The 27,204-nt window shown below is 39.2% G+C and overlaps 2 protein-coding genes across 2 annotated transcripts; one reads left to right on the forward strand and one right to left on the reverse strand.

The window, feature by feature from the left end:
- The first annotated feature begins 7,508 nt into the window (after positions 1-7,508).
- On the forward strand, positions 7,509-8,462 carry LOC123605439 (olfactory receptor-like protein OLF4). The gene has a single exon (XM_045492310.1). It carries the CDS (start codon positions 7,509-7,511, stop codon positions 8,460-8,462), a length of 954 nt encoding a protein of 317 aa, XP_045348266.1.
- Positions 8,463-17,223: 8,761 nt separating this feature from the next.
- Positions 17,224-18,189, reverse strand: LOC123604923 (olfactory receptor-like protein OLF4). The gene has a single exon (XM_045491068.1). The coding sequence runs from the start codon at positions 18,151-18,153 to the stop codon at positions 17,224-17,226; it is 930 nt and encodes a 309-aa protein (XP_045347024.1). The 5' UTR covers positions 18,154-18,189.
- Positions 18,190-27,204: the final 9,015 nt, after the last annotated feature.

A 27,204-nucleotide genomic window follows, 5' to 3' on the forward strand; every position in this document is an offset into this window, starting at 1 on the left:
GTGATTCATATGCACCTTGAAGTTGGAGGAGCACTGGGCTAGAGTAGGTTTTCACACATTCTCAGTTTGGCCTTTGAGGCAGGATGATTATTTGTGTTGGGAGCTGTCCTGCTCACTACAGGTGTTTAGTAGCATCCCTCAGACATTGTCAAATACCCCCAGGGGGAAAGACTCATCTCTGGGTGGGAACCATGGGCACAGAGTTTGAAAAAATGGAGCACCCTGACAGAATCCAATCAACAGCTACCCCTTTCTGAAACCATAACCTTGAGAAGATCACTAAATTCTTCAAGCCCCATTTCTCCATGGGAAATGGAGTTCACAACAGTATTCCTCACAGAATGGACTTTTATAAAGATTAAATCAGGCAATTCCTAGAAGCTGCTAAACTCAGATAATAGTGCATAAAAACATCTAAATATATCTCTTACAATAAACAAACATTTTATAATGGTGTTTTAAATACTGGCTCTGAACTTGTGATATAAGTATGAAAGAAATCCTTAATTGTTTTTGCAAAATTGTCATGAAGCCCATGGGTGTAGTGCCCAAGGTTTTATATCAAAGGAAAAACTTAACATCTCTGTTGAAAAGGGGAAAAGTTACTTGCTAGAGATGTCAGGGGCTGTGTCTCCACCACAATCAATGCTTTGAAGAATCCAAGGAACCTAGTCAAGATCAATCTCTCAGTCTCCAACAAGAGAAAATGTTCACTCTGGATTGGGATAAGGTGCTGCGAGTTCAGATCTCTGAAAGGCAGCAGAAGTAATAGAAAAAGAGTAAGAAAGACTGGCTTCAAATGGCTTATCACCTGGTCTCCTAGGAACAGAAATTCAACAGGAATAATTTCCTTTCTGTCCACACGGGTGTCCCACAGGGAATCACGTGCCTAAAGGTGGGAGAAACAACAGTGAAATGTGCCTAATAAGCAGACCTAAGAGGCTGTAAATACCTCCTCTGTTGCAGCCCCACAGTGCGTACAACATCAGGCTGGACAAGACCTGGTCATTTCTTTTGCAGTCCTAAGTCTGGATGGGACACCGAAGTTTGACCCATCCTTGCTCTCACATCTGGAGACAGAGCTTCATCCTCCACCATCCAACGAGATAGGTATTTTGATTTCCATGCAGAGACCTTCCTCTCAGAGACCCCATCTAGATGAGTTTTACATCCCAGTAAGTGCTGCAGGAGAAGGTTAAGAGAATGAAAGTCAAGAACATTTTCCTGAGGTCACCTGAGAGCCAATCTAGCCTGACCAGAGCTGAGACTTTGCTGTAGTTGTTTGCTGGCTTGATTAGTAAATTGATTGATTGTTGTATTTATGATGCTATAAATAGAAGTAAATATTGAACTCAGAAATGCAAGGTTCAACGTTAACAACTAGATGATAATAGTGGAAACTTAATTAGGGGGAGATGGGAAAAATAAAAGTAGGACCTAAGACCAAGGATCTTCACAATTAACCAGGGTAGAAAAGTCAAGTATTAGCTGTGGAGGGATACACTGTGAACTGGGGACATGTCTTTTCATATTTAAGATAGGACATATTAGACTACATTTCCGTACTGATGAGAAAAATCCAGATGAAAGAATTCTCCCAAGTACGTCCTGCAAAAGGGGTACATGAAACATGCATATCACTGTACCTTCTCTCTTGAGTATTCAAATGAAATTTTTTTAGGGGCACCTGGGTGGCTTAATTCGTTGAGTGACCTACTGTTCATTTTGGCTCAGATTATGATCTCAGAGTGCGTGGGATCAAGCCCCCTAGTTGGGCTCTACACTGACAACACAGAGCCTACTTGTGATTTTCTCCCCCCCCCCGCCTCTGCCCCTCCCTCAGTTATGCTTTCCTTCCATCTCTGTCAAAATAAACAATTAAACATTTTTTTAAAAGAAAGTTTTACATGTATTATGTGAAAATGATATGCTAATGAGCTCCCTTCACAATTAGCTCATTACCTGTGAGCTTGAATATATTCTGGGTTAGCTAGCCGCCCACTTTCTCTATTGAAAATTGTCTGTGGAAGTCCTTGGAGTTTGTATAGTGGGGTTGGAATGGTTTTATTCCTGTTTTTTGTTTCATTTTTCCTAAAAAAGAATTGGCATTTATTTCACCCACTTAGCTACTTGCCATTTCTTTTTTATGCATGCGTAGATGTATTTGAGCAGAATGTGCGAGAGTGTATAAATTTTGAGTGGTCAAGTCTGACTTAGTCATAATATATGCCCTCCACTGTTTTTTCTCTTTTTATTCTTTTTTTTTTTTTTTGCTGAAATAATAGTTCTGTCACCTTAATAGTCTTCCCTTGTGATGAACTGCTTTCCACAAAATGAAAGCAAATATCCTTCTCATAAATCCCCCCTTATATATATTTCTAACTAGTTTTCAGCTCTCTGTATTTCTTACTTATTTCTAAAATAGAAATTCCATCACTTGGAAGGCATTCTTCCACGTTTGACTAAGAATCACTTTTACCTTCCATAAGCATACCTGGCCCATCTATCTTTATGTGAGATGAATTTAAACCTTATGTATCACTTACTCTCCACATAAAAGACTTTTCATTTTCTGTTATTCCCAAGTCCTTAGTGATCTAATATAGAGTTGGACCCACGACAGTATCACTTAATTATTACTCTTTTAAATCCTTTGGTTCAGAAGTTGGTTTGGGGTCTTCCTTCAATTTTGTTTTGTGCAGTGGTTTTGAACCATTCTGCTTAACCGAAGTGCCTCTTTCTTTCAAAAGAAGAACTTAGAAACCTAAGTTTCGGGGCGCCTGGGTGGCGCAGTCGGTTAAGCGTCCGACTTCAGCCAGGTCACGATCTCGCGGTCCGTGGGTTCGAGCCCCGCGTCAGGCTCTGGGCTGATGGCTCAGGGTCTGGAGCCTGTTTCCGATTCTGTGTCTCCCTCTCTCTCTGCCCCTCCCCCGTTCATGCTCTGTCTCTCTCTGTCCCAAAAATAAATAAACGTTGAAAAAAAAAAAAAAAAAAAAAAAAAAAAAAAAAAAAAAAAGAGAAACCTAAGTTTCTCTTTCTTTCAAAAGTCTTCATTTATTTTCAAACTTTTCTGTGTTATGCACACAAACATATTCACACACTTTCAATTCAAGTGTACGAAGACACTCATGCGTATCATAAATACTCTTTATGTTCTGCACAATCTTTTTTCCTAGCTCTTCTCCCCCAGTCCTTCTGAGTCAGTAGTAACTTACACGTGTTTTTCTAGTCAACCAGTGTGATGCTGATTCATTCGTTCTTTTTTCTTTTAAAGATTTTATTTTTAAGCCATCTTTACATCCAACATGGGGCTCGAACTCACAACTCCAAGATCAAGAGTCACACATTCCACCAACTGAGCCATTCATGATTCATGATTTCAACACCTGCATGATATTTCATGGTGTGGCTGTGACATTTACACTTTTGATGGTCTTTCATATTTTTTCTCATTAAAGTACTATTATATCAATGCTACAAAACCTTTTTAAATGGTTAAAACCATGGTTTTCAACAAAAGGTGATTTTGTCCCCCAGAGGATATTGAGAAATATTCAAAGACATTTTGGGCTGTCACAACAGGCCAGGGATGTTCTAAACATTCCACAGTGCACATGACACTCCCACCACAGAGAAAAATCTGGCCCAAAATGTCCATAGTGCAGAGACTGAGAAACCCTGAATTAAAGAATATCTGTATTTTTTTAAAGATTTTATTTTTTAAAAGTAATCTCGGGGTGCCTGGGTGGCACAGTCGGTTAAGCATCCGACTTCAGCCAGGTCACGATCTCCCGGGCCGGGAGTTCAAGCCCCGCGTTAGGCTCTGGCCTGATGGCTCAGAGCCTGGAGCCTGTTTCCGATTCTGTGTCTCCCTCTCTCTCTGCCCCTCCCCCGTTCATGCTCTGTCTCTCTCTGTCCCAAAAATAAATAAACGTTGAAAAAAAAATTAAAAAAAAAAAAAAAGTAATCTCTACACCCAACATAGGACTTGAACTTACAACCCTGGGATCAAGAGTCGCATGCTCTACCAACTGAACCAGCCAGGCACCCAAAGAATGTCTGTATTTTTAATATTTTTAACTGTCTTCGGAGCCTCCCCCAAGATACTGTAGCACTTCACAATTCTGAGAGCAAAATTAGAAGGTGCCCCCTTGCTACTTATTTAAAGTTTTCAACCCCACTCAGTGTGACAGCCTTTTGAGTGTTTTCTCAGGGTGATGGGTGTGAAAGAGATTTCTTGTTGGTTTTTTAAACTACTAATGAACTCAAGCAAAGATTCATATATTTGATCACCATGTTCATTTCCCTATTATTATTATATGTCCACATATTATATGTTTATTTTTCTATAATTATCAGCATTTCAAATAATTGTTGTAAATCACTGTTTCTCTGTTGACTTTCATTAGGTATTTCGGGCCATAAAATAGTTTTAAATTTTGTTTAGTTAAATGTATCTATCTTCTTGCTTCTGAGGGTGTTTTCTGCCTTAATTACAATAGTTCTCCCACCGGTAGATTTTTATATGTAATTTTATAGATGTGCATCTAAAATGGAATGGTTACTCTTACACTGGGGGTTTACTTAATCCTTTGGATTTTTGGTGAGATGTGCGAAGTAAGGAAACACCACACTTCCTTCCACGTAGAAAGCCTTCGTGCCAGCTTTCACTCAACAATCCAGTCTTTTCCAATTACACTTAAATGCAGCTTTGTCAAGTATTAAATGCCCATAAATAATGAGACCTAATTCTTCATCCATTCAACAAATACTAAAAGAGCATCTGCTGTATGCCAGAAATTTCTAAGAACTTTATATGTTATACTCTTTTATTTCCAGGTCTTGTGGAGTTTTATTATTCATCTGGGTTGATTTTGTTGACTTACAGCTCCTGTAGATCATGTTTCAGTTACTGCTCAAAAATCCATTCAATTTTTGGATAAAGAAATTGTGGTTTATATACACAATGGAATACTACGTGACAATGAGAAAAAATGAAATATGGCCTTTTGTAGCAACGTGGATGGAACTGGAGAGTGTGATGCTAAGTGAAATAAGCCATACAGAGAAAGACAGATACCATATGGTTTCACTTTTATGTGGATCCTGAGAAACTTAACAGAAACCCATGGTGGAGGGGAAGGAAAAAAAAAAGAGGTTAGAGTGGGAGAGAGCCAAAGCATAAGAGACTCTTAAAAACTGAGAACAAACTGAGGGTTGATGGGGGGTGGGAGGGAGGAGAGGGTGGGTGATGGGTATTGAGAAGGGCACATTTTGGGATGAGCACTGGGTGTTGTATGGAAACCAATTTGACAATAAATTTCATATAATAAAAAAAAATAAAAATAAATCCATTCAATTTTAGGGCACCTGGGTGGCTCAGTCGGTTAAGCATCAGACTTCAGCTCAGGTCATGGTCTCCCAGCCTGTGAGTTTGAGTCCCGCATCGGGCTCTGTGCTGACAGCTCGGAGCCTGGAGCCTGCTTCCAATTCTGTGTCTCCCTCTCCCTCTGCCTCTCCCTGCTCATACTCTGTCTCTCTGTCTCTCAAGAATCAATAAAACATTTAAAAACATTTTTTAAAACTCCATTCAATTTTTCTTAATATGGCTGTACTGAAACTGCTCTTTTTAACCTGATTTTATTTCCTCATTCTTTGTATCTCATAGTGTCTCATTTTCTGAAATGTGTTTCTATATAAGTGCATATACACCCACATACTTTTGTAAAGAAGATGAAGAGAAGTTCCTGCTCCTTTGGTAATCAACGTCACGACAGACAGGAGTGCAGCAAAATAAATGTGAGTACAAGTAATGTATTTGGATAAGTTACATAAAGATTATTCAGAGTTAGAGGATAGACTGTCATGGGGTGTGTGGGATTTCAGAGTCTGGGGAGGACTTTACGTGTTGAACAAGGAACAGAACCATGATTAGTTGTGCTCATCAGACTTGTCAAGAAAATGACTAAAACCCAAAGCCTAAGAATACCAAATACATGAAAAAAAAAAATATGTCACATAAGACAAGCGATAAAGAGGCTTACCTCATCGTCTGTTGGACCATATAAAAACTGATTAGCCAAATGAATATGGAATATACACGGGAAAATTAAGCCTTCTGCTCTCTGCTATCTGGTAAGAAAAATGCCCGTATTTTGTGCACTGTTGCTTTATTCTCTTGTTATGTTCAATCTGTAAGGTGTTTCACACCATAGAGATGTCGCTAGTTTTGTCCAATGGACAAATTTATTTTTGCAGGGTATAAATGGGATATAACCAAGATTGAATACCACCAGCGCCATTCTCTCTCTCTCTCTCTCTCTCTCTCTGTTCATTGAACCCAATTTTTTTTATGTTTTTTTACATACAGATCTGAAAGCGACCATTCCAAAATGGAGCCCTAAGACTATTTGTCCTTGGGAAGCTATGAATAGGAATTTCTGGGTACTACTTCTACCTTCTTTCTGGGAAAGGTAATGTGATGTGTTTGCATTCATATCCTAAACAGTGTGTTAAGGCAGGCGGGGGGAGGTGAGAAGGACAGAGAAGTAACACACACCAGGAGGAGTGTGCTGTGTTGTGTGTATGCGAAAGCGTGTGCTGTGTGTATGTGTGTGCTGTGTTTGTGTGTGTGTGTGTGTGTGTGTGTGTGTGTGCTGTGAGAGCAGTCAGAGCAGGGGTACATGGGATCCTCTATTCCAAGGCCACTGTTGTAACACACAGGCCAGGCTCAATCAACAGATGATACTAAGGAGGGATGTTCAATGGACAGGACGCTGCGGTTGAGGAAGTCCCTGTGTCTTGACTTTGAGCGGTTGTGAGGTCACATGGTTCTACAAATTTCACTGCAACTATCTCTCATCTCTCTCCCTCTTGTCCATTCCACTCAACACACTGGCTTCCTTCTGAGTCTTGATTCTTCTGAAAGAAGCACATCCTCAGGGCCTTTGCACTGGCCTTCCCCCTGCCAGGAAGCTTCCTGTCTTCCACTCTCTCTTCCTTGAAGTTTCTGTTCAAATGTCACCTTCTTAGCCGATCTTGACTGAAAACCCAACATAGCAGCCCATCCACTCTCTCCTTTTACCTGCTTTCATTTTCTTCATAGCCTCTGACACCAACTCAGGATAATTCAATTTTTATATATGCATATATCCTATCACAATCATTGAATTGTAGGAATTTTTGCTGTTCAGCATCCTCTACTTAATGACGTGGAAATACTGAAAACATGGTCAACACTATATACAGTCCTCAAATGCATGAAACAATTTCTTATTAAACCTGTACAGTACGTGGCCTGTAGGGGAACATCCAATGTTGGGAATGAAAATTCCTAATCAGAGAGGAAATGGGATCCCCTGAAGGGGCCCAAATCCAGTCACAAAATATTGAAGTTACTTTCTTGATCAGAAAATATAAATTGTAGCCTTTGAACAATGTGGGCCATCCCCATTGATGTGAAGTTTTGTCATGTTATTTTCCCCTTTATTGGTAGTCACCTCCACCACATGGACCCAGGAAACGATACAGATATTTCAGAATTTCTTCTTAAGGGATTTTCAGAAGAACCAGAACAGCAGCTCCTCATATTTGGGTTTTTCCTCTCCATGTACCTTATCACTGTGTTTGGGAACCTGCTCATCATCCTGGCCATCAACTCTGACTCCCACCTCCACACCCCCATGTACTTCTTCCTGGCCAACCTGTCCTTTGTAGACATCTGCTTCACGTCCACCACCGTCCCGAAGATGCTTCTGAACATCCGGACCCAGAGCAAGGTCATAACCTATGCAGGCTGCATCACACAGATGTATTTTTTCACACTCTTTGCAGGATTAGACATCTTTCTCCTGACTGTGATGGCTTATGACCGCTTTGTGGCCATCTGTTGCCCCCTGAACTACATGGTCGTCATGAACCCCCGGCTCTGTGGACTGCTGGTTCTGGTGTCCTGGATCACGAGTGTCCTGCATTCCTTGTTAGAAAGCTTAATGGTGTTGCAACTGTCCTTCTGTACAGTCTTGGAAATCCCCCACTTTTTCTGTGAACTCAATCAGATGATCCAATTTGCCTGTTCTGACACCTTTCTCAATAACATGGTGATGTATTTTGGAGCTATGCTGCTGGGTGGTGGTCCCTTCATTGGAATACTTTACTCGTACTATAAGATAGTTTCCTCCATACGTGGGATCTCATCAGCTCAGGGCAAGTATAAAGCATTTTCCACCTGTGCATCTCACCTCTCGGTTGTCTCTCTATTTTATTGTACTGGCTTGGGAGTGTACCTCAGCTCTGCTGCTGCCCAGAGCTCCCACTCAAGTGCAACAGCCTCAGTGATGTACACGGTGGTCACGCCCATGCTGAACCCCTTCATCTACAGCCTGAGGAACAGAGACATAAAGGAGGCTCTGATGAGATTCTCTGGGATGGCAGCTACAAAAGGGCCAATTGTCCTGGGCTGAAGAAGTGACATGATTGCAGGGCTCCAAGCCTGAGCCAAATGTTGAGATTCTTTGATCAGACTGTGGAAGTGAAATATTTCTTTTCTGTTTTTTCCTGGAATTTCTATTTTTTTCCAACCTCTCTGTACAATTTTGTAACTTGCTTGATCAAGCTTTGTGATATCTTTGATATCCAAATTTTTCCTTTGTCATTTTCCTACTCACCCAATGTTATTCCTCACCTTGGATGTGAAATATTTGGCATTTCTCATTTATTTCAACGGACTAGATGGATATGTTAAGAAAAATCTCTTTTCAGGGCACCTGGGTGGCTCAGTCGGTTTAGCGTTGGACTTCATCTCAGGTCATGGTCTCATAGTTCATGAGTTCCAGCCCCACATCGGACTCTGTGCTGACAGCTCAGAGCGTGGAGCCTGCTTTCAGATTCTGTGTCTCTCTCTCTCTCTGCCCCTCCCCCACTTGTTCTCTTTCTCTCTTTCCCTCTCTCTCTCAAAAATAAATAAACATTTAAAACATTTAAAGAACAATTTCTTCTCAAAATATATCATGGTGAGTATTTTTCTTTTGTTTGACTGAAAAAAAGTAATGAGTTATACTACTCCTATGGAAAGTCTACTCTTGGCCACCACAGCTAGTTATGTAAGTTTATAAGAGAGAAAGATCTGAGGCCACTGTGCTTCACTCTTGTGAACATCATTCCTTTGTATGTCACTACCTTAACTGCTTTTCCTGATGATGCAGACTTTGATGTACTAGTTGTTATAGCTAATCCTGTTCCATTACACAGTTTTGTCACCATGCCTACCATAGTCATTGGCAATAAAAAAAAATGATAATAAAATACATGTCTCCAAGTGGAATCTACACAGAAAGACAAATATGGAAAAAACAGATTGATATAATATGGCCTTAGGGTCAAACTTGACTTTAAGTATGATGAAGCAGAATATTAAATCATACATTTATTACTATGCAAAATATTTCTTTCTCAGGCACTTCATCTACTCATTGAATTATGGAATATCAAGGTCCATTTGTAAGGTGAATTCCTTAAGATGAAAGGTGGGTGGCATGTTTGGGGTTTTATTAAATCATTTTCTGGTTTCTGTTCAAGAATTCCCAGTGCTCCATACAAATATGATTTCTTCCGTTTCTCTAAATGACGTATCTCCCACTACTTGGAATTTTGCCATAACCACTAAACGGGCAGCCGATGAGCAATATCAGTATCAACCATTAAACATCCTCCTCCTAATCACTGGGTGACTCACCAGCAAGCATGGATTCCCGTCCAGTATGTGATTCAGAATCACAAGTTTTGGGCAAATATGCATGTCCTTCCAGCCTTTCCGTGTTATTTCAAAGGGCTTCAATTGATTCATTTTTTTAATACAGTTACACGAAATAACCTTAAAGGACAGAATAATCATAACGCTCACTTCAACTATCAGAACAAATGCCTAGAATGAAAAGAATCCGATTATGACAAATGCCCTCAGTTCCGCCTGATTTGATTATTATATCAGTTAGCTATTGCTGCATACAAAGCATCTTTTAAAAAAAAAGTCGCTTAATATAATGCCTTTATTATCGAACAGGATTGTAGAGTAGGGGGTTGTTCTGATCTCTGCTGGGCTCCTCATGAGTCTGTCGTGAGGTGCAAATCTCTGCATTGATTTTCTAAGGTTCATCTGTGATGTGAGTGGCTGTCGTGCTTTTCTGTCTTGAACCACTTTATGTCATTTTACTCCATATATATATATATATATATATATATATATATGCTAATATTCTAATCTACAAAAAAAATGACACTATCAAACGTGAATTGTCTTATTTTAATCCTACTATTTCAATATTCACATGTCAACTTTTGTTTTTTCACAGTTGGTAGCGTGAGATCTCCCGCCCCATTAGGTGTTAACTGTACACCAATTAGGCCCTGAGTCACACACCACTAGATGTTTAAATTCCAATTGGGTTTTTTGGAACATTAGCACGGGCATTAACTGTATATATTTAAAGTGTACAATTTTCGAAATTGAAAGAATTGTTGAAAAATCAGGGATACCTTCTGCATAGTGCTGTTTACATGGAACTCAAGAAGGTGCACAGTAAGTTTGAACTGCTTTGTTTGGTAATCATTAGGACGTAATCCCCTTAGCCTTCATTTTCTTCTGAAGGCAATGTGGAATAATGAACATATCATCAAAGGATGTGGTGAGGAAAGATGACATGTGTAGAAATACTTTGTTGGGTCCAAAGAATGTTCAAGAATAAGGGTTGTGTGTATACAAATCTATGTGTATGTATGTACGTTTTTCTTTCAATCACTCACATACACATATGTACATGTGTAAGACCCATAGCTTTCATTATAACTCATTATAACCTACCTGTTGCGTTGAAAGAAAGCTTGAGAGAACTTGGAGGGTAAAGAAAGGAAGAGAATGAAGGTTTGCATTAACATGAAGTTCTAGGAATGTGGAGATGTAGACAAAAAAAAAAATAGAGTAGAACAGGTGGTCTTTATTTTAACAATGAATCTCTTTTCATATCCTAATCCCAGAAGCGTCAAAGACAGAAACACATTTACATTTATGCAAGGAGAAATTCTCTGTAGCAGCTAATAGGGCTGAATATCTCCAGACTGACTTCAGGTTTTGTTTCTTCTACTCAAGTTGGCTTTCAACACAAAATGCCCTTTTACTCAAGGAAACTAAGTGAAGGAGTTGAAAGATGTAAATTCCATTTTTTCAAAGACAGTTGTATGGGATAAATGTTTTTGTCATTTTTCTATTACCAATTACCACACTAAGGGTTTAAAAGAAACCAATTTCTACTCTCCCAGGTCTGGAGGTCAATGTTGAAAATGAGTCTCATAGGGCTAAAATAAAGATGCCTCTGAAGGACACAAGAGAGCTTGAATTCCTGCCCAGTTATGTGATTCCAGGTCACCATATTTTCTCCACAAAAATGGATGTGGAGACCAACCTCTACTGGTTACCTGAATAGAATCCTCAGTGGAGAAGATTTTTTTTAATAGTCATCCAAAATGAATCTGAGTAACAGAATGATCATGAATGTTGCTCCGTAGCAAACCATCCTGAGAGCAAATGGCTTGGTAGAATGTCTTTAGAATTCAGTGGAATTGTGTGGTGCTGAGTTGTTCTAATCTCTGTTGATCTCCTCAAGGGACTTGAGTCAGCCATGTGTTAGCTTGGGGAGGCTCTGCTGATCTCGCCAGGGCATTCTAATATAATTGGAGCTAGGCTAGCTACCTGTGGCTGATCCAGGGTGGCCTTGGCTTGGACAACTTGTTTATGCTCCACATGTCCACACTTCTGGTAGCCCACCTTGTTTTATTCACTTTTTGGAGGCAGAGTTCCAAGAGAGAGCAGCAGAAATGCACAAAGACCTCTGAGGTCCCCTGTCACTTCTATCAAGTTCTGCTGCCCACACTAAATAAAAAATCCTAACCCATCCCAATTCTAAGATGGAAGAGTAGTCTCCACCTCCTGATGGTAGGTGCTGCGCACATGGCCAGAGACATGGCTACAGAGAAAGACCGGCATTTGGGGCCATCGCGCAAACAGTCTACAACTGCTGTAAATTTCAATTCAAAAGGTTTCATTTCCAGAACAGCTGGGTGGCTCAGTTGGTTAAGCATCCACTTCAGCTCAGGTCATGATCTCGTGGTTTGTGAGTTCAAGTCCCACCTCTGCACTGATTGTGCAGAGCCTGCCTAGGATTCTCTCTCTTTCTCTCCCTCTCTCACTCTCTCTCTCTGCTCCTCCCCCATTCATACTCTCTCTGTCTCTATCTCCAAATAAATAAATAAACACTAAAAACAAAGTTTAATTTCCACTTCCACATTCATCAGTGCAATTATCTCAGAGAAGACAGTGAGAATGAATTAGGGGCATAATGAGAACTTATGGAAATTCTACTCCTGGGGGTCAGGCTTTCCTCCAGATATAACCCCTTGCCTTTAGATCGCCATTCCTAGTCTAAGAAAAGATCAAAGAAATTAAAGGTTTTCTTTCCAGATGCCTCAGAGAGACCAGGGACCTCATATCAAACTCATGATTAATGGAGCTAAGAACTGCTGTATCACTGATGCGATCTTCATGGCATCCTTCTGTTGATACTGTTTTCCTATTGATTGACCTTCCCATTGACATACTCACAAAGGTTTTCATTCTGATACTGTTTTTATTTTTCCACGGGGAGGATTCTGCTGGGTGGCGGTGACATTTTTAAATGCAAATGGAAGACAGAGACATAGGAATATTTTTTCTTCACTTTTCAGCTTTATTGAAATTTAATTGACATATAAAATTGCGGAAGTTTCAGCATACAACCTGGTGATTTCATATACATATCTGTTGTGAAGTGATCATCACAATAGCTTAGTGAATGCATCCATCACTTCACATGGTGACCATTTCCTTTTGTTGTAAGAACATTTACTATGTACTCTGTTAGCAACATTCAAGTATACAACATAATAGAGTTAAGCATAATGACCATATTGTACATTAAGTCCCCAGAACTTATTTATCTTATATCTGAGGGGTGATAGGCCTTCATTAGCATCTTCTCCTTTCCCCCAATGCCAGCCACTGGCAAACATGAACCTACTATCTGATTCTATGGTTCAAACTTTTATATTTCATATATAAGTGAGATTATACAGTATTTGTCTTTCTCCATTTAGTTAGCATAATTACCTTGGGTTCCATCCACATTTGGACAAAGGAAAGGATGCTTTCCTTTTTTATTGCTGAATTCCATTGTATAGATATGCCATCATTATTAACTCATCTGTCGATGGATGCCATGCTGTTTCCATGTCTTGGTTATTGTGAATAATGCTGCAGTGAGTGCAAGAGTACAGATACATGAGATGTTCGCAAATGTGTGGGAATTAAACCACACACTCGTGTATGGTTGGTGGAAGAAAGAAGACATCAAAAAAGAAATTTAAAAATTTTGAATCAAATGAAAATGGAAATACAGCATATCAAAACGTATGGGATGTTGGGGCGCCTGGGTGGCGCAGTCGGTTAAGCGGCCGACTTCAGCCAGGTCACGATCTCGCGGTCCGGGAGTTCGAGCCCCGCGTCGGGCTCTGGGCTGATGGCTCAGAGCCTGGAGCCTGTTTCCGATTCTGTGTCTCCCTCTCTCTCTGCCCCTCCCCCGCTCATGCTCTGTCTCTCTCTGTACCAAAAATAAATAAAAAAAAAAAAAAACGTTGAAAAAAAAAATTTTAAAACGTATGGGATGTTGCAAAAGCAGCTCTAAGAAAGAAGTTTATAACAATAAATGCCTACATTAAGACAAATAAAAAGATCTTAAGTAAATAACCTAACTTTATGATTCAAAGACCTGGAAAAAAAAAAGCACCAACTAATTCCAAAGCAGCAGAGGAAGAGAAATAACAAATATCAAAGCATACACAAATAATATATAGACCAGAAAACCAATAGAAAAGACTAACAAAGTGAAGAACCAATTTTTTTAAAATCTAAGCAAAATTGACATGCCTTTAGTTAGACCAGGAAAAAAAATGGACATGGAGAAGGCTCAAATAAATAAAATCAGCAGCAAAAGGTGAAGCCTTATAATCAATACCATAGAATATGGAAGAATCATAGGAGACCACAACGAACAATCTCACTCCGGCAAATTGGACAACCTAGAAGAAATAGATAAATCCCTAGAAACATACACACTACCACCACTAAATCAGAAGGAAATGGCAAATATGAACAGATCAAAAATGAGTAAGGATATTAAATCTGTCATCAAAAATCTCCCAGCAAAGAAACGCCCAGGACCAGAGAGCTTCATAGGTGAGTTCTACTAATTATGTAAAGAAGAATGAATTACTGGGGCGCCTGGGTGGCGCAGTCGGTTAAGCGTCCGACTGCAGCCAGGTCACGATCTCACGGTCCGTGAGTTCGAGCCCCGCGTCGGGCTCTGGGCTGATGGCTCAGAGCCTGGAGCCTGTTTCCGATTCTGTGTCTCCCTGTCTCTCTGCCCCTTCCCCGTTCATGCTCTGTCTCTCTCTGTCCCAAAAATAAATATAAACGTTGAAAAAAAAATTAAAAAAAAAAAAAAAAAGAAGAATGAATTACTATTCTTCTCAAACCCTTCCAGAAACTTAGAGAGGAGGGCACATTCTCAACCTTATTTTCCAAAGTCAGCATTACCCTGACACCAAATCCTAAAAAGGTCACTATAAATAAAAAAAAAAAAAAGTAAAGAAAACTATAGACCGATATCCCTGATGAACACAGACACAAAATTTTTCAAAAAATATTAGCAAGCTGAATCACACAGCACATTGAAGGGATTATATTTCATGATCAAATGGGATTATCTAAATAACGTAAAATTGTCTTTATTTACATATGATACGAATTGAATATAGAAAATCCTGCAGACTCAACCCTTAAGAGCGCCCTCACTGAGATGAGCACCAAGTTATGTATAGAATTGTTGAATCACTATGTTATACTGAACTATATTGTTCTGTATGTTGATTTTATGTCCTGTACCAATAAAACTTTACTGAACTGAAAATTACACATGTGGCAGACCTTTTGCAGAGAGGGCCCCAATTCACCACTTATCTCTGTATCCATGTACTTTGCAATGTGACTGCGAAGCTCCTCCCATTGAGAGGTGGAGCCAATTTCTCCACTTTCGAATCTGGACTGAATTCAGTATTTTATTTGCCTTGGCTAAGAGTGTATGGTGAAAATGACAGTGTGCCTCAAGGGTCCTTGGTGTATTTCTGCTGCACTCTTGGGACCCTGTCTCTGCCATGGAAACAAGTCCAAGCTAGCCTGCTGTAAGAAGAGAAATCACGTGGAGCAGAGCCCTGTTGCTCTAAGGATGGTCAACCTAGCCTAGCCTATCACCAGCAAGCTCCCAGAGGTGGGAATGCAGCCAAGATTAACAGAGCTCCTCCAGCCGACCCACAGCTGACCACCACCTCATGAGGAGACCAACAGAGACCAAAAGACTTCCCCAACACAGACTCCCGTGTGATGGATGGAGCTAGAATGTATTATGCTAACTGAAATAAATCCGAGAAAGAGAAATATCATTTGATTTCACTCATATGTGGAATTTAAGAAACAAAACAGATGAACATAATGCGGGGGGGAGGGGGGAGAGAATAAAGGAAACAAACCACGCGAGACTCTTATTATAGAGAACAAACAGAGGGTTGATGAAGGAAGGGGGAGGGGGGATGGGCTAGATGGGTGATGGGTTAAGGAGAGCATTTGTGATGAGTATTGAGTGTTGTACATAAGTGATAAATCACTGAATTCTACTTCTGAAACCAAGAGTGCACCTATTAACTAACATATAAGTTTAAAAAATTTTTAAAGCACTATCTTAAATCATATAGGTTTGTCATAGCTTGTTATGCAGCAATAGCTTATTGATACAATAATCAAAATAAACAGAGCTGAGAATATTAACAACCTGCTGCTTCTTATGTTTGACATTTGTTCTGATATTAAAGGAAGCATTCATAATGACCTGGTTATTCACATTTATTTCAGATAAGTGTACTAAAAAGTGACCACCACTCAGGTTCTTTTCCAGGTAACTGGTAGAGATTGGAAAGACCTGTCTGTTTTTGTAGGGATAACTTGTGGGACTTTCTGTCACAAATCTCAATTTCCAGAGCATTACTGGGCAGGAATTCAAGTTCTTGTCTGAGTAATCCTTTGATCATGAGGATTGAAGAGAGTTTAGAGCATAAAAAAGGTAAATAAATTAATGACAGTGTAAATGCATGTATTGTTCACTCACTCACACTATAATTTTATGACAGAATTTTTAAAGATGAGATATTAAGGTGAGGGCAATGGAAGAAATAATATCATCATCCAATTAAATAATATAAAATCTGCCACTAAAATCTTCACTCCAGTGAATAAAACACTTTAAATATGGACACCAAATATCCCACACTTCAATGAGTAGATGTACATCATCGAAAACATATTTTCCACCACGAACTATGACGTGACTCAAAATTTTACTTTATAATACTTCAGGTCTTCTCTGACACTAAACCCAAGTCAAGTCACTCGGTTTATTCAAATTTATCTCTTTGTAGATTACATGTGGAACATGTTTTTCATAAGCAATTTTTGCCTTACTATTCTATATCAGGGGTACTGTGGATGCTGAGCTGATAAGAGAGAGAACAGGATCCTAAGGAGGATCCTAAAACCTCATGACAAAACAAACTAGTTACAAAACAAACTAGTATGTTAAAGTCTACATTATCAGGAGGAGCATTTAAGGCAGTAAGGTAGAAAGGAATGGCAGACACAGAGTGAAAAAAATGTGGTCTCAGAATTTCTCTACAATAAAATTATATAAAGGGCCTCAGTTGCCAAATGTAGTTTATTCCATAAAACTAGTACAGTTCGTCACTATATGAGGCAAATAGGAATCTCCAAATTTCTCCTGATTCAAGGCTGGGACTAAATTAGGAAATTAAGAAAAACAGAAAGGAAAAATTGTTAGCTATCAGAAGGAGCAGAATGTTAAACAAAAGGACTTATTTAAATTCAATAAAGCAGTTGAACTTTAGAAAAATTGAAATTCCAGGATATAAATAGAGGGATTAAGTTCTTCTTTCATGATCCAATTAAAGAATCACAATCTCTGGATGTTAAGCATTGAGCCAGCAATCACAGGTACTTCTGGGAAAATGGCCCTTTTATGACTTCCCTCTGAAAAATAAATTTAGAGCCTCCTTTATGTCTCTGTTCCTTAGGCTGTAGATGAAGGGGTTCAGCATGGGCGTGACCACCACATACATCACCGAGGCTGTGGCACTCGAGAGTGAGCTCTGGGTAGCAGCAGAGCTGAGGTACACTCCTAGGCTTGTACAATAAAATAAGGAGACAACCAAGAGGTGAGATGTACAGGTGGAAAATGCCTTATACTTGCCCAGAGCTGATGAGATCCCACGTATGGAGGAAACTATCTTAGAATAAGAGTACAGGATCCCAGCCAGGGGAGCACCACCCAACAGCACAGCTGCAAGATATATCACCAAGTTATTAAGAAAGGTGTCAGAACAGGCAAGTTGGATCATCTGATTGAGTTCACAGAAAAAGTGGGGGATATACAAGTGTGTACAGAAGGACAGCTGCAACACCATTAAGGTTTGTAACAAGGAATGCAGGATGTTCATGATCCAGGACACCAGAATCAGCAGTCCACAGAGCCGGGGGTTCATGATGACCGTGTAGTGCAGGGGGTGACAGATGGCCACAAAGCGGTCATAGGCCATCACAGTCAAGAGGAAGTTGTCTAAACCTACAAAGAGTATGAAAAAGTACATCTGCATGATGCAGCTTTCGTAAGTTATTATTTTTCTCTGTGTGTGTATATTCACCAGCATCTTCGGGACGGTGGTGGAGGTGACACAAATGTCTACAAAGGACAGGTTGGCGAGGAAGAAGTACATGGGCGTGTGGAGGTGGGAATCAGAGTTTACAGCCAGGATGATGAGCAGATTCCCAAGTATGGTGACCAAGTACATGGACAGGAACAGCCCAAAGAGGAAGGGTTGCAATTCTGGTTCCTCTGAAAATCCCAGAAGAAGAAATTCTGAATTTCGTGTATCATTGCCTAGTTCCATGTAGTCGATGTGACTATCAAAATAAGAGAAAAAGAGGATGACACAACCATGCATTACTAACCTGGCTGATACTAACCTGGCTGATACTAACCTGGCTGGTACATTTCTGCACTCAAGAAATTAATTTTTATACTTGTGGATGGAACTAGACAAGAATATTAATATCTAGGAAAAAAAGGAAACTATCTCAACATAAAGCCATTTATGAAAAACCCACAGCAAACATGATATTCAAAGGTGATGCACTGAACATTTTCCTGTACCATCTGAAACAAGGAAAGGATGCCCGCTTTCGCAACTTCTACTCAACATAACACTGGAAGTTCTAGCCAGAGTAATTAAAGAAAGAAGAGGTATCCAAACTGTAAAGTAAGAAATAAATTTATGTATGTAGATGATGTGATCGTATATGTAGAAAATCCTGAAGATGCCATCAAAAAAAATTGTATCACCAATAAATTAATTCAGCCAAGTAACTGGATACAAAGCCAACCTGGAAAAAATCAGTTGCATTTTTACATATGAAGAATGAATGATCTGAAAAGGAAATAAAACAATTCCCTTTATGTGACATCCAAAAGAAGAAGACTGTCACCTCACACCAGTCAGAATGGCTAGTATAATGAGACAAGACACAAATGTTGGTGAGGATGTGGAGAAGAGGGAACACTCATCCACATTGGTGGGAATGCAAACTGGTGTGGCCACTGTGGAAAACAGTATGGAGGCTCCTCAAAAAATTAAAAATAGAAATACTACATGATCAAGTAGTTCCATTACTGAGTATTTACCCAAAAAAAACAAAAACACTAATTTGAAAATATATGTGTACCCCATGTTTACTGCAGCATTTTTTATAATAGCCAAGATATGAAAGCAACTCATGTGTCCACTGATACATGAATGGCTAAAGTAGATTAGTATATAGCTAAGTAGATAAAATATATAGGTATATATCTAAGTAGATAAAGTATATATTAGTGTGTGTATATATATATATATATATATATATATATATTGTGTGTGTGTGTGTGTGTATCTATTAATATATATATCGGTATATATCTAAGTAGATGAAGTATATATTGGTATATATTTGTGTATATATATTGGTATATATCTAAATAGATAAAGTATATATTGGTGATATATATATATTGTGTGTATATATATATACATATATATATAACATAGAGGTATATATAATGGAATATTACTCAGCCATAAAAAGAATGAGACCTTTCCATATGCAACAACATAAGTGAATCTAGAGGATGCTACACCAAGTGAAATAAGTTAGACAAAGACAAATATCATATGATCTCACTTATAGGTATAATGTAAAAACAAGGACAGACAGATACTTAAATGCAGAAAACAAACTGGTACTTGCCAGAGGGTAGGTGGGGTGAGAGCGGGGGTAGATACAGGGTATTAAGAGGTACAAATGAGATCTTGCCATTGGTAACACCATGTATGGACCTAGAGAGTATAATGTTAAGTGAAATAAGTCAGTCAGAGAAAGACAAATACCATATGATTTTACTCATCAATGGAATTTAACAAACAGAACAAATGAACAAAGGAAAAACAGATTTTTAACTATAGAGAACAAAGTGATAGTTTCCAGAGGGGAGGTGGATGGGAGGATGGGTAAAATAGGGGAAGGGGATTAAGAGTACATTTATCATGATGAGCACTGAGTAATGTATACAATTGTTGAAGCACTATATTGTACACCTGAAACTAATATAACAATGCATGTAAATTATACTGAAATTAAAAAATAAATTTTAAAAAATACAAAAAATCACCCAACATCCTTTAAACTACCAAAAAAAATTCCCAAAATATAAAGAACTAAAAAAAAAAAAAATCTACCACAAAACCATCTTAATTAAGGTAAGAAACTGAGAAAGAAGAAGTTATACATTAACTAAGAGAATTTAAAACACTTTTATGGCCAAATTATCTCCATATAATTCAACAGAGAAAAATAAACTGTAAAAATCATTTGAAATGCTGACAGCTGTAGCAAATGAGCATATAATATGTGGGCATATAATTACAATGGGCAAATCAAAATGGCGACCAAGTATATGAATTTTGTTCAAACTCACTGATAGTTTACGACAAAAACAAGAAATCTCTTACACATCGATCTTCCTGTCAAAAAAATTAAATCTTCCTGTCAAAAAATTAAAGAGCTGCCACACCAGTTGGGACTGGAACTGTTAAACAGGCAGCAACACGGTACTCTTTAATTTTCATAGCGGAAATGTGACGTGCTATAACATTTGAGATAAATTATCTGAAGACAGCTCTAAGTATTAAAAATATAGATATGTGTTATTTAACTCAGGATTTCTCGATCTCCGCACTGTTGACGTTCTGGCCCAGATCATTCTCTGGTGGACTTTGTCCTGGGCATTGTAGGATGTTTACAGCATCTCTGGCCTCTAGTGACACCTCCCCAGTCTGACAGCCTAAAACGTCTCTGGACATTGCTCAATGTCCCCTGGAGGACAGAATTGCCCCCAGTGGAGAACCAGCATTTTAACTCAAACTCAAAATATTTTTGTAAAATTTGTATAATGGCAATTTAATGAAAAAGAATATGAAAAGTCCTGAAAAGCATGAATGACACGGACACACCCTGAAATATTAGGCAATCCCTGAAATAATGAATTAGCATTATACTAGCTGATGGAGGCAAGTCTGTAAGGTTGAGGGAGACAAGCTATTTAAAGTAGACAAGCTATTTAGAAAAAGACAGCACCAGACCCTAAAGGCCATTTACGATGTGCGTAAGATTCTGTTCATGAATTTGTATAAAAGTGTGTGAATATTTGTGTGTGCATAATATATAGAAGTTTAAGTTTCAAAAGAAACTAAGAGCTTACAGAACAAAGCCTAGCAGGGAGGGTGATAATAGGTTAGCCATGGACCTCCTTCACACAACTGTATGAAACACCCTGACAGTCTAAAACTATAGAGAGGTATAAAATAATATTAATGTAGTGACATCTTGTGGATCAGTAATTCAAGATTAAAGTGCTAAATACTTGGAAATAAGGGCACCTGGCTGGCTCAGTCAGTAGAGCATGAAACTCTTGATCTTGGGCTTAGGAGTTCGAGCCCCACACTGGGCATAGAGATTACTTTTAAACAACATAAAAACTTGGGGGAGGGCATCTGGGTGGCTCAGTCAGTTAAACATACAACTTCAACTCAGCTCAGGTCGTGATCTCATGGTTTGTGAGTTCAAGCCCCAAGTCAGGTTCCATGATGACAGTGCAGAGCCTGCTTGGGATTCTCTCTCTCTCTCTCTCTCTCTCTTTCTCCCTCTCTCTCTGCCCCTCCCCCTCTCAAAATAAATAAATAAATAAATAAATAAATAACAAAAACCTGGAAATAAAAGAATATAACAAATACAACAAAAAGCCTTTTTTAAAAGTGGGTATGAAGCATTATTTAAAATTATGATTTTATCTTATATACAGATATATATATTAATTCATATTTGTGTAAGAAGAAAAGAGGAACTTTAGTCAAATGACAAAGAAGAATGCCTTCCAAACCATGGTTGAAGGTGATGTGACTTTGAAAAATAGATCTAATTACAAAAGCCCAAAAGGTACAATAAGGAATGACAGAAATGTGGAGACAGGTTGGAAATATGTATAAAAAGTGACTTATTAATTCAAACGATGCAGAAGAACTCTCTACACTTAAAAAAGTAAGAGGTGGGAAGAAAATATACATAAAGAACCGAACATCAAACCATGAAGTTGGTGGGAAAACTCCAATTCTTATATTTGAAAAAATGCAGTCAAAAACAGGAATATAAACACTCCAAACCCACCAAACAAAAGCACAGAACTGGCCCAGACAATTTTTTTTTGTTTTTTTTTTTTATGTTTATTTTTGAGAGAGAGACAGACAGAGCATGAACAGGAGAGGAGCAGAGAGACAGGGAAACACAGAGTCCGAAGAAGGCTCCAGGCTCCAAGCCTCCAGCACAGAGTCCCACGCGGGGCTCAAACTCAAACCGTGAGATCATGACCCAGGCCAAAGTCGGATGCTCAACCGACTGAGCCACCCAGGCACCCCTGGCCCAGACAATTTTCAATAGAGAAAGCCAATGCTTACGAAACCCACAAATATACTCATCCTCACCAGTAAGGAAGTAATTGCAATGTAAAGCTTTTTTTTAGTATTTCCTTTTTCACCTATTAATTTTTTTAAATGCTTATTTATTTTGAGAGAGTGGGAGAGACAGAGCGTGAGCAAAGGAGGGGTGGAGAAAGAGGGAGACACAGAATCCAAAGCAGGCTCCAGGCTCCGAGCTATCAGCACAGAGCCTGACACGGGGCTGAAACCCACAAACCATGAGATCATAACCTGAGCTGAAATCAGACGCTTAACTGACTGAGCCACCCAGGCACCCCTTAAATTTTTTTTCAATTGATTAGAATATGCAACATGAAAAAGGACACCATGAAATGTATGTCTCATGATCCATTGGTCTGGATCTTTCTCATCAATATGGAAACATACTCAAATTTTCCCTGGCTTACTGCATATCCCTCGTAGCTAATGCCCTATTTCTCTATTCCCCTTAAATGCTAAGATTCTTGGACTTGTGTTCCACTTCTACTGGGACCATCTTTTTTTTTTTTTTTCAACGTTTATTTATTTTTGGGACAGAGAGAGACAGAGCATGAACAGGGGAGGGGCAGAGAGAGAGGGAGACACAGAATCGGAAACAGGCTCCAGGCTCTGAGCCATCAGCCCAGAGCCCGACGCGGGGCTCGAACTCCCGGACCGCAAGATCGTGACCTGGCTGAAGTCGGACGCTTAACCGACTGCGCCACCCAGGCGCCCCTACTGGGACCATCTTATTCCACCCATTACCACTCTTCCATTGCCACTAGTTAATTCTCAACCATCTCCCCACATTGCTGATTTCAATGTTTCCTTTCTTTTTTGGATCATAAATAAATACATTAATTAGTGAATCAAGCAAGCCAACGACCACAGTGATGTCCCAGTGCTGGGCTAGGTTGCTTTGGCTCTCAAGTAGCTTCAGGTAAATGTTCTCATCCTTCTATTCTCTCTGGCCCTTTCCTGCAGTACCTACTGAGTTTTTGGACTCACCTTCATGGGGGTCTCTGGGAGCAAGGTCTCTGTGGGAAAGTCCGAATTCCTCCCTCAATAGTTGATGGTGGAGACTGAAGCTCTGTTCTCAAACAATACAGCAGGGGTCTCTTAGCCACACTTAGGACTCCAATAGAAATAACCGTGTCCATTCAGCCCAAGGTTGCACATGCTGAGGGACAAATAGCAGAAGAGAGATTTTTTACTCCCATCCCTGAGGGCATCATCCCCAATGGGACATTGCTCTGCACAGATAGGAATTTTTTCCCTGTAGTTTCCCTGTTCCCAGGAGACCGGGTTACAAGTCAGGTGAATCTGGTTATTACTCTTCCCTGAACTCACCTGTCTCCCAGGGATCTAACCTCCTAGTACCTTACCCCAACCCTGAGTTGAAGTTTTCTCCAAATCTAAGAATAAAGAGGTTTTCTTTACTAGGTTCCTTGCGTCTCCCAAATATGGATTCGTGATGGGACACAGCACTGATACCCCCAGAGGATTACTATTCCCTCTTTCAACAAGGTAAGAACTGTGTTCCTTTGACTACCGTCTTGGGCTTTCATGACAGTCGCCAAAACAGTTAAGAGTTCAGTGTTTGACAGAAATTCAGAGCTGTCATTGAGTCTTAATTTATAATACATTTTGTAACTAAAAGGTATATAGTTACATATAGAGTTTCAGTTTCAAAGATGAAAAGAGTTCTGGAATGCATGGTGGTGATGGCTGCCCAACAACATGAATGTATTTAATACCGCCGAGCTGTGCACTTAAAAATGGTTAGGATTGGGGGGCGCCTGGGTGGCTCCGTCGGTAAAGTGTCCAACTTCAGCTCAGGTCATGATCTCACAGTTTGTGAGTTCGAGCCCCGCATCAGGCTCTGTGCTGACAGCTCAGACCCTGGAGCCTGCTTCAGATCCTGTGTCTCCCTCTCACTCTGTTCCTCCCCCGCTTGTGCTCTGTCTCTGTCTCTCAAAAATAAATAAATGTCAAAATATAAAAATAAGTGGTTAAGATGGGGGTGAAATAGGTGACGGGGATTGAGGAGGGCACTTGTCATGATGAGCACTGGGGGATGCATGGAATTGTTGAATCACTGTATTGTACACCTGAATCTAATGTAATGCTGTACATTAACTATACTGGAATAACATTAAAAATAAAATAATAAAAATATAGACAGTGAATAGAAACAAATGGTTAAAACTGTAAATCCTGTTACATGTATTTTAGCACAACAAGAAAATCTTTAACTAAAAATATATATATTTGAATCTTTTATGCACATTGCCTTGAGATTAGCACCTTCTGTGAATTGTCTCATTTAATTTTTTATAAAAGTCCATTTGCCGAGGTGAGTAGTCTTATGAGTCTCATTCCACATTTGCAGAATGGGGCTCAGAAGGGTGGAGTGGTCTACCCAACATAGTGAACTGTTGTGAACCCAAAGGGATGGGCTTTGATTGGAACTCCTTCAATGTGTTTACAGGCCTCTTGCTCTAGCCTGGTCATTCTCATCTAGGGGGGATTTTGCCTCCCAGGATACTTGGAAGGATCTAGTGAAGTGTTTGGTTGTGAGAACTGGGCAGGTACAATTGCCCTCCTTGTCAGTTGAGGCTAGGAATGCTGCACAGCATCTACTGTTCCCAGGACAACCTTCATCACAAAGAATTATCCACCACAAATGTCAACAGTGAGAAGGTTGAGAAACACAACACTAGACCAGCACCTGTCCGAATTTTGTATGTATGGGAATCATTTGGTTATCTTCCCCAAATGCAGATTCTGATTGGGCAGGGCTAATATGAGCCCAGAAATTCCGCATTTATCTAGTTTCCAGTTGTTGATGCCATAGGTCCTGGTTCCATGGCCACTCTTTGAGTATCAGGGCTGTGGTCCATACAACTCAATAACAACAACAACAACAACAACAAAAAAAAAAAAAAAAAAAGAAAGAAAGAAAGAAAAGAAAAGAAAAGAAAAGAAAAGAAAAGAAAACAATCTGATTTGAAAATGCACACAGGAACTGAATAGACATTTTTCCAAAAAAAAACATCCAAATGGCCAATAGGTACATGAAAGGATGCTCAACATCATTAATCATCAGGGAAATGCATATCAAAAAACCACAATGAAATAGCACTTCATACCTATTTGGATCACCATCACCAAAAAGACAAGAGATACCAAGTACTAGTGAGGATGTGAGAAAAGGGAACCCTTATGTACTGTTGGTAGAAATATAAACTGGTTCAGGCACTATGGAAGGCAGTATGGAGGTTCCTAAAAAATATTAAAACTAGAACTACCATATGATCCTATAATCCTGCCTCAGGGTACATATCCAAAGGAAATGAAAACAGGTTATGAAAAAGATATCCTCACTCTCATGCTTATTTATTGCAACACTATTCACAATAACCAAGATATGGAAACAACCCAGTGTCAATGGACGAATGGATAAAGAAGAGATGGTATATATGTTCAGTAGGATATTATTTAGCCCTGATAACTAAAGCAATCCAACCATCTGCAACAACAAGGATGGACCTTGTGGACAGTATGCTGAATAAAATAAGTTAGACAGAAAAAGACAAATACTGTATGATTTCATTTCTCCTTGGAATCTAAAAAAAAAAAAAAAAAAGCTGAACTCATAGAAACAGAGAGTGGAACGGTGGTTACCAGGGGCTGGAGGGTGGAGAAGTTGGGGAGATATTGTTGAAGGGTACAAACTTGCAACTGGAAGATGAATAAGTTCTGGAGGTCTGATGCACAGCATAGGGATTATAGTCAACAATACTGTATTATAAACTTCAAAGGTTCTAAGAGACTAGATCTTAATGTTCTCACCACAAAAATGTAGTGATAATCATGTAACAAGTTAGAGGTATTAGCTAATGCTGCAGTGGAAATCATATTGTAATCAATTCATTGACACCTTAAACTTATACCATGTTTTATGTTAAGTATATCTCCATAAAATTTTGTTAAAGAATAAAGTGGGAGGGGTGCCTGGGTGGCTCAGTCAGTTGAGCGTCCGACTTCGGCTCAGGTCATGAACTCACAGCTCATGAGTTCGAGCCCCGCGTCAGGCTCTGTGCTGACAGCTCGAAGCCTGGAGCCTGCTTTGGATTCTGTGTCTCCCTCTCTCTGCCCCTAACCCACTCGCATTCTGTCTCTAGCTCTCTCAAAAATAAATAAACATTTTTTTTAATTTTTTTTAAGAATAAAGTGGGAACTTCCTAAATACTCCCTTCAGGCATAGACTGTTTCTACCTGGATGTTAACATCATAGGGAAAAGTCTTATAGTAGCTTAGTTTGTATTTTCACATGTTCAGACAAGACAACTCAGAGACCTTCTAATAAAAATAAAATATTCTACTAAAAAGATTTAACTCACAGCTGAAGAGATTGAAAGACATAGGGTGGTTGAAATCGGAATCCCCCGAGGAATTAAAATTAGGGTCTCCAAGGGATATTTGCCCATCCGTGTTTATAGTGACGCTATTTACAATAGCCAAAACATGAAAGCAACCCAAACATTCTTCGATGGATGACTGGATAAGCAAAATGTGATGCATACATACAGTAAAATATCATTCCACCTTAAAAGGAAGGAAATTCTTGTACTTGCTATAACATGGATAAACTTCAGAATATTATACTAAGTGAAATAAGGTAGTCACAAAAAATACTGTGTTTTTTGGTAGTGGACTTGTGGGTTTTTTTTTTTTGGGGGGGGTTGTTTGTTTTAATTTGGGTATAGTTGGCATTAATTTCAGGTGTACATCTTAGTGATTTGACAAGTTTCTACGTTATGCTACATTCACCACAAGTGTAGTTATCTGTCCCAATAACATCACTATTACAAAAAGACAACCTACCGAATGATG

Source organism: Leopardus geoffroyi, chromosome A2, assembly GCF_018350155.1.
Source record: "Leopardus geoffroyi isolate Oge1 chromosome A2, O.geoffroyi_Oge1_pat1.0, whole genome shotgun sequence".
Classification (NCBI taxonomy): domain Eukaryota; kingdom Metazoa; phylum Chordata; class Mammalia; order Carnivora; family Felidae; genus Leopardus; species Leopardus geoffroyi.

Excerpts from the sequence above, each read along its gene's own strand:
- LOC123605439 (XM_045492310.1), top strand. The coding sequence starts at position 7,509 with ATGGACCCAGGAAACGATACAGATATTTCAGAATTTCTTCTTAAGGGA.
- LOC123604923 (XM_045491068.1), bottom strand. The coding sequence starts at position 18,153 with ATGGAACTAGGCAATGATACACGAAATTCAGAATTTCTTCTTCTGGGA.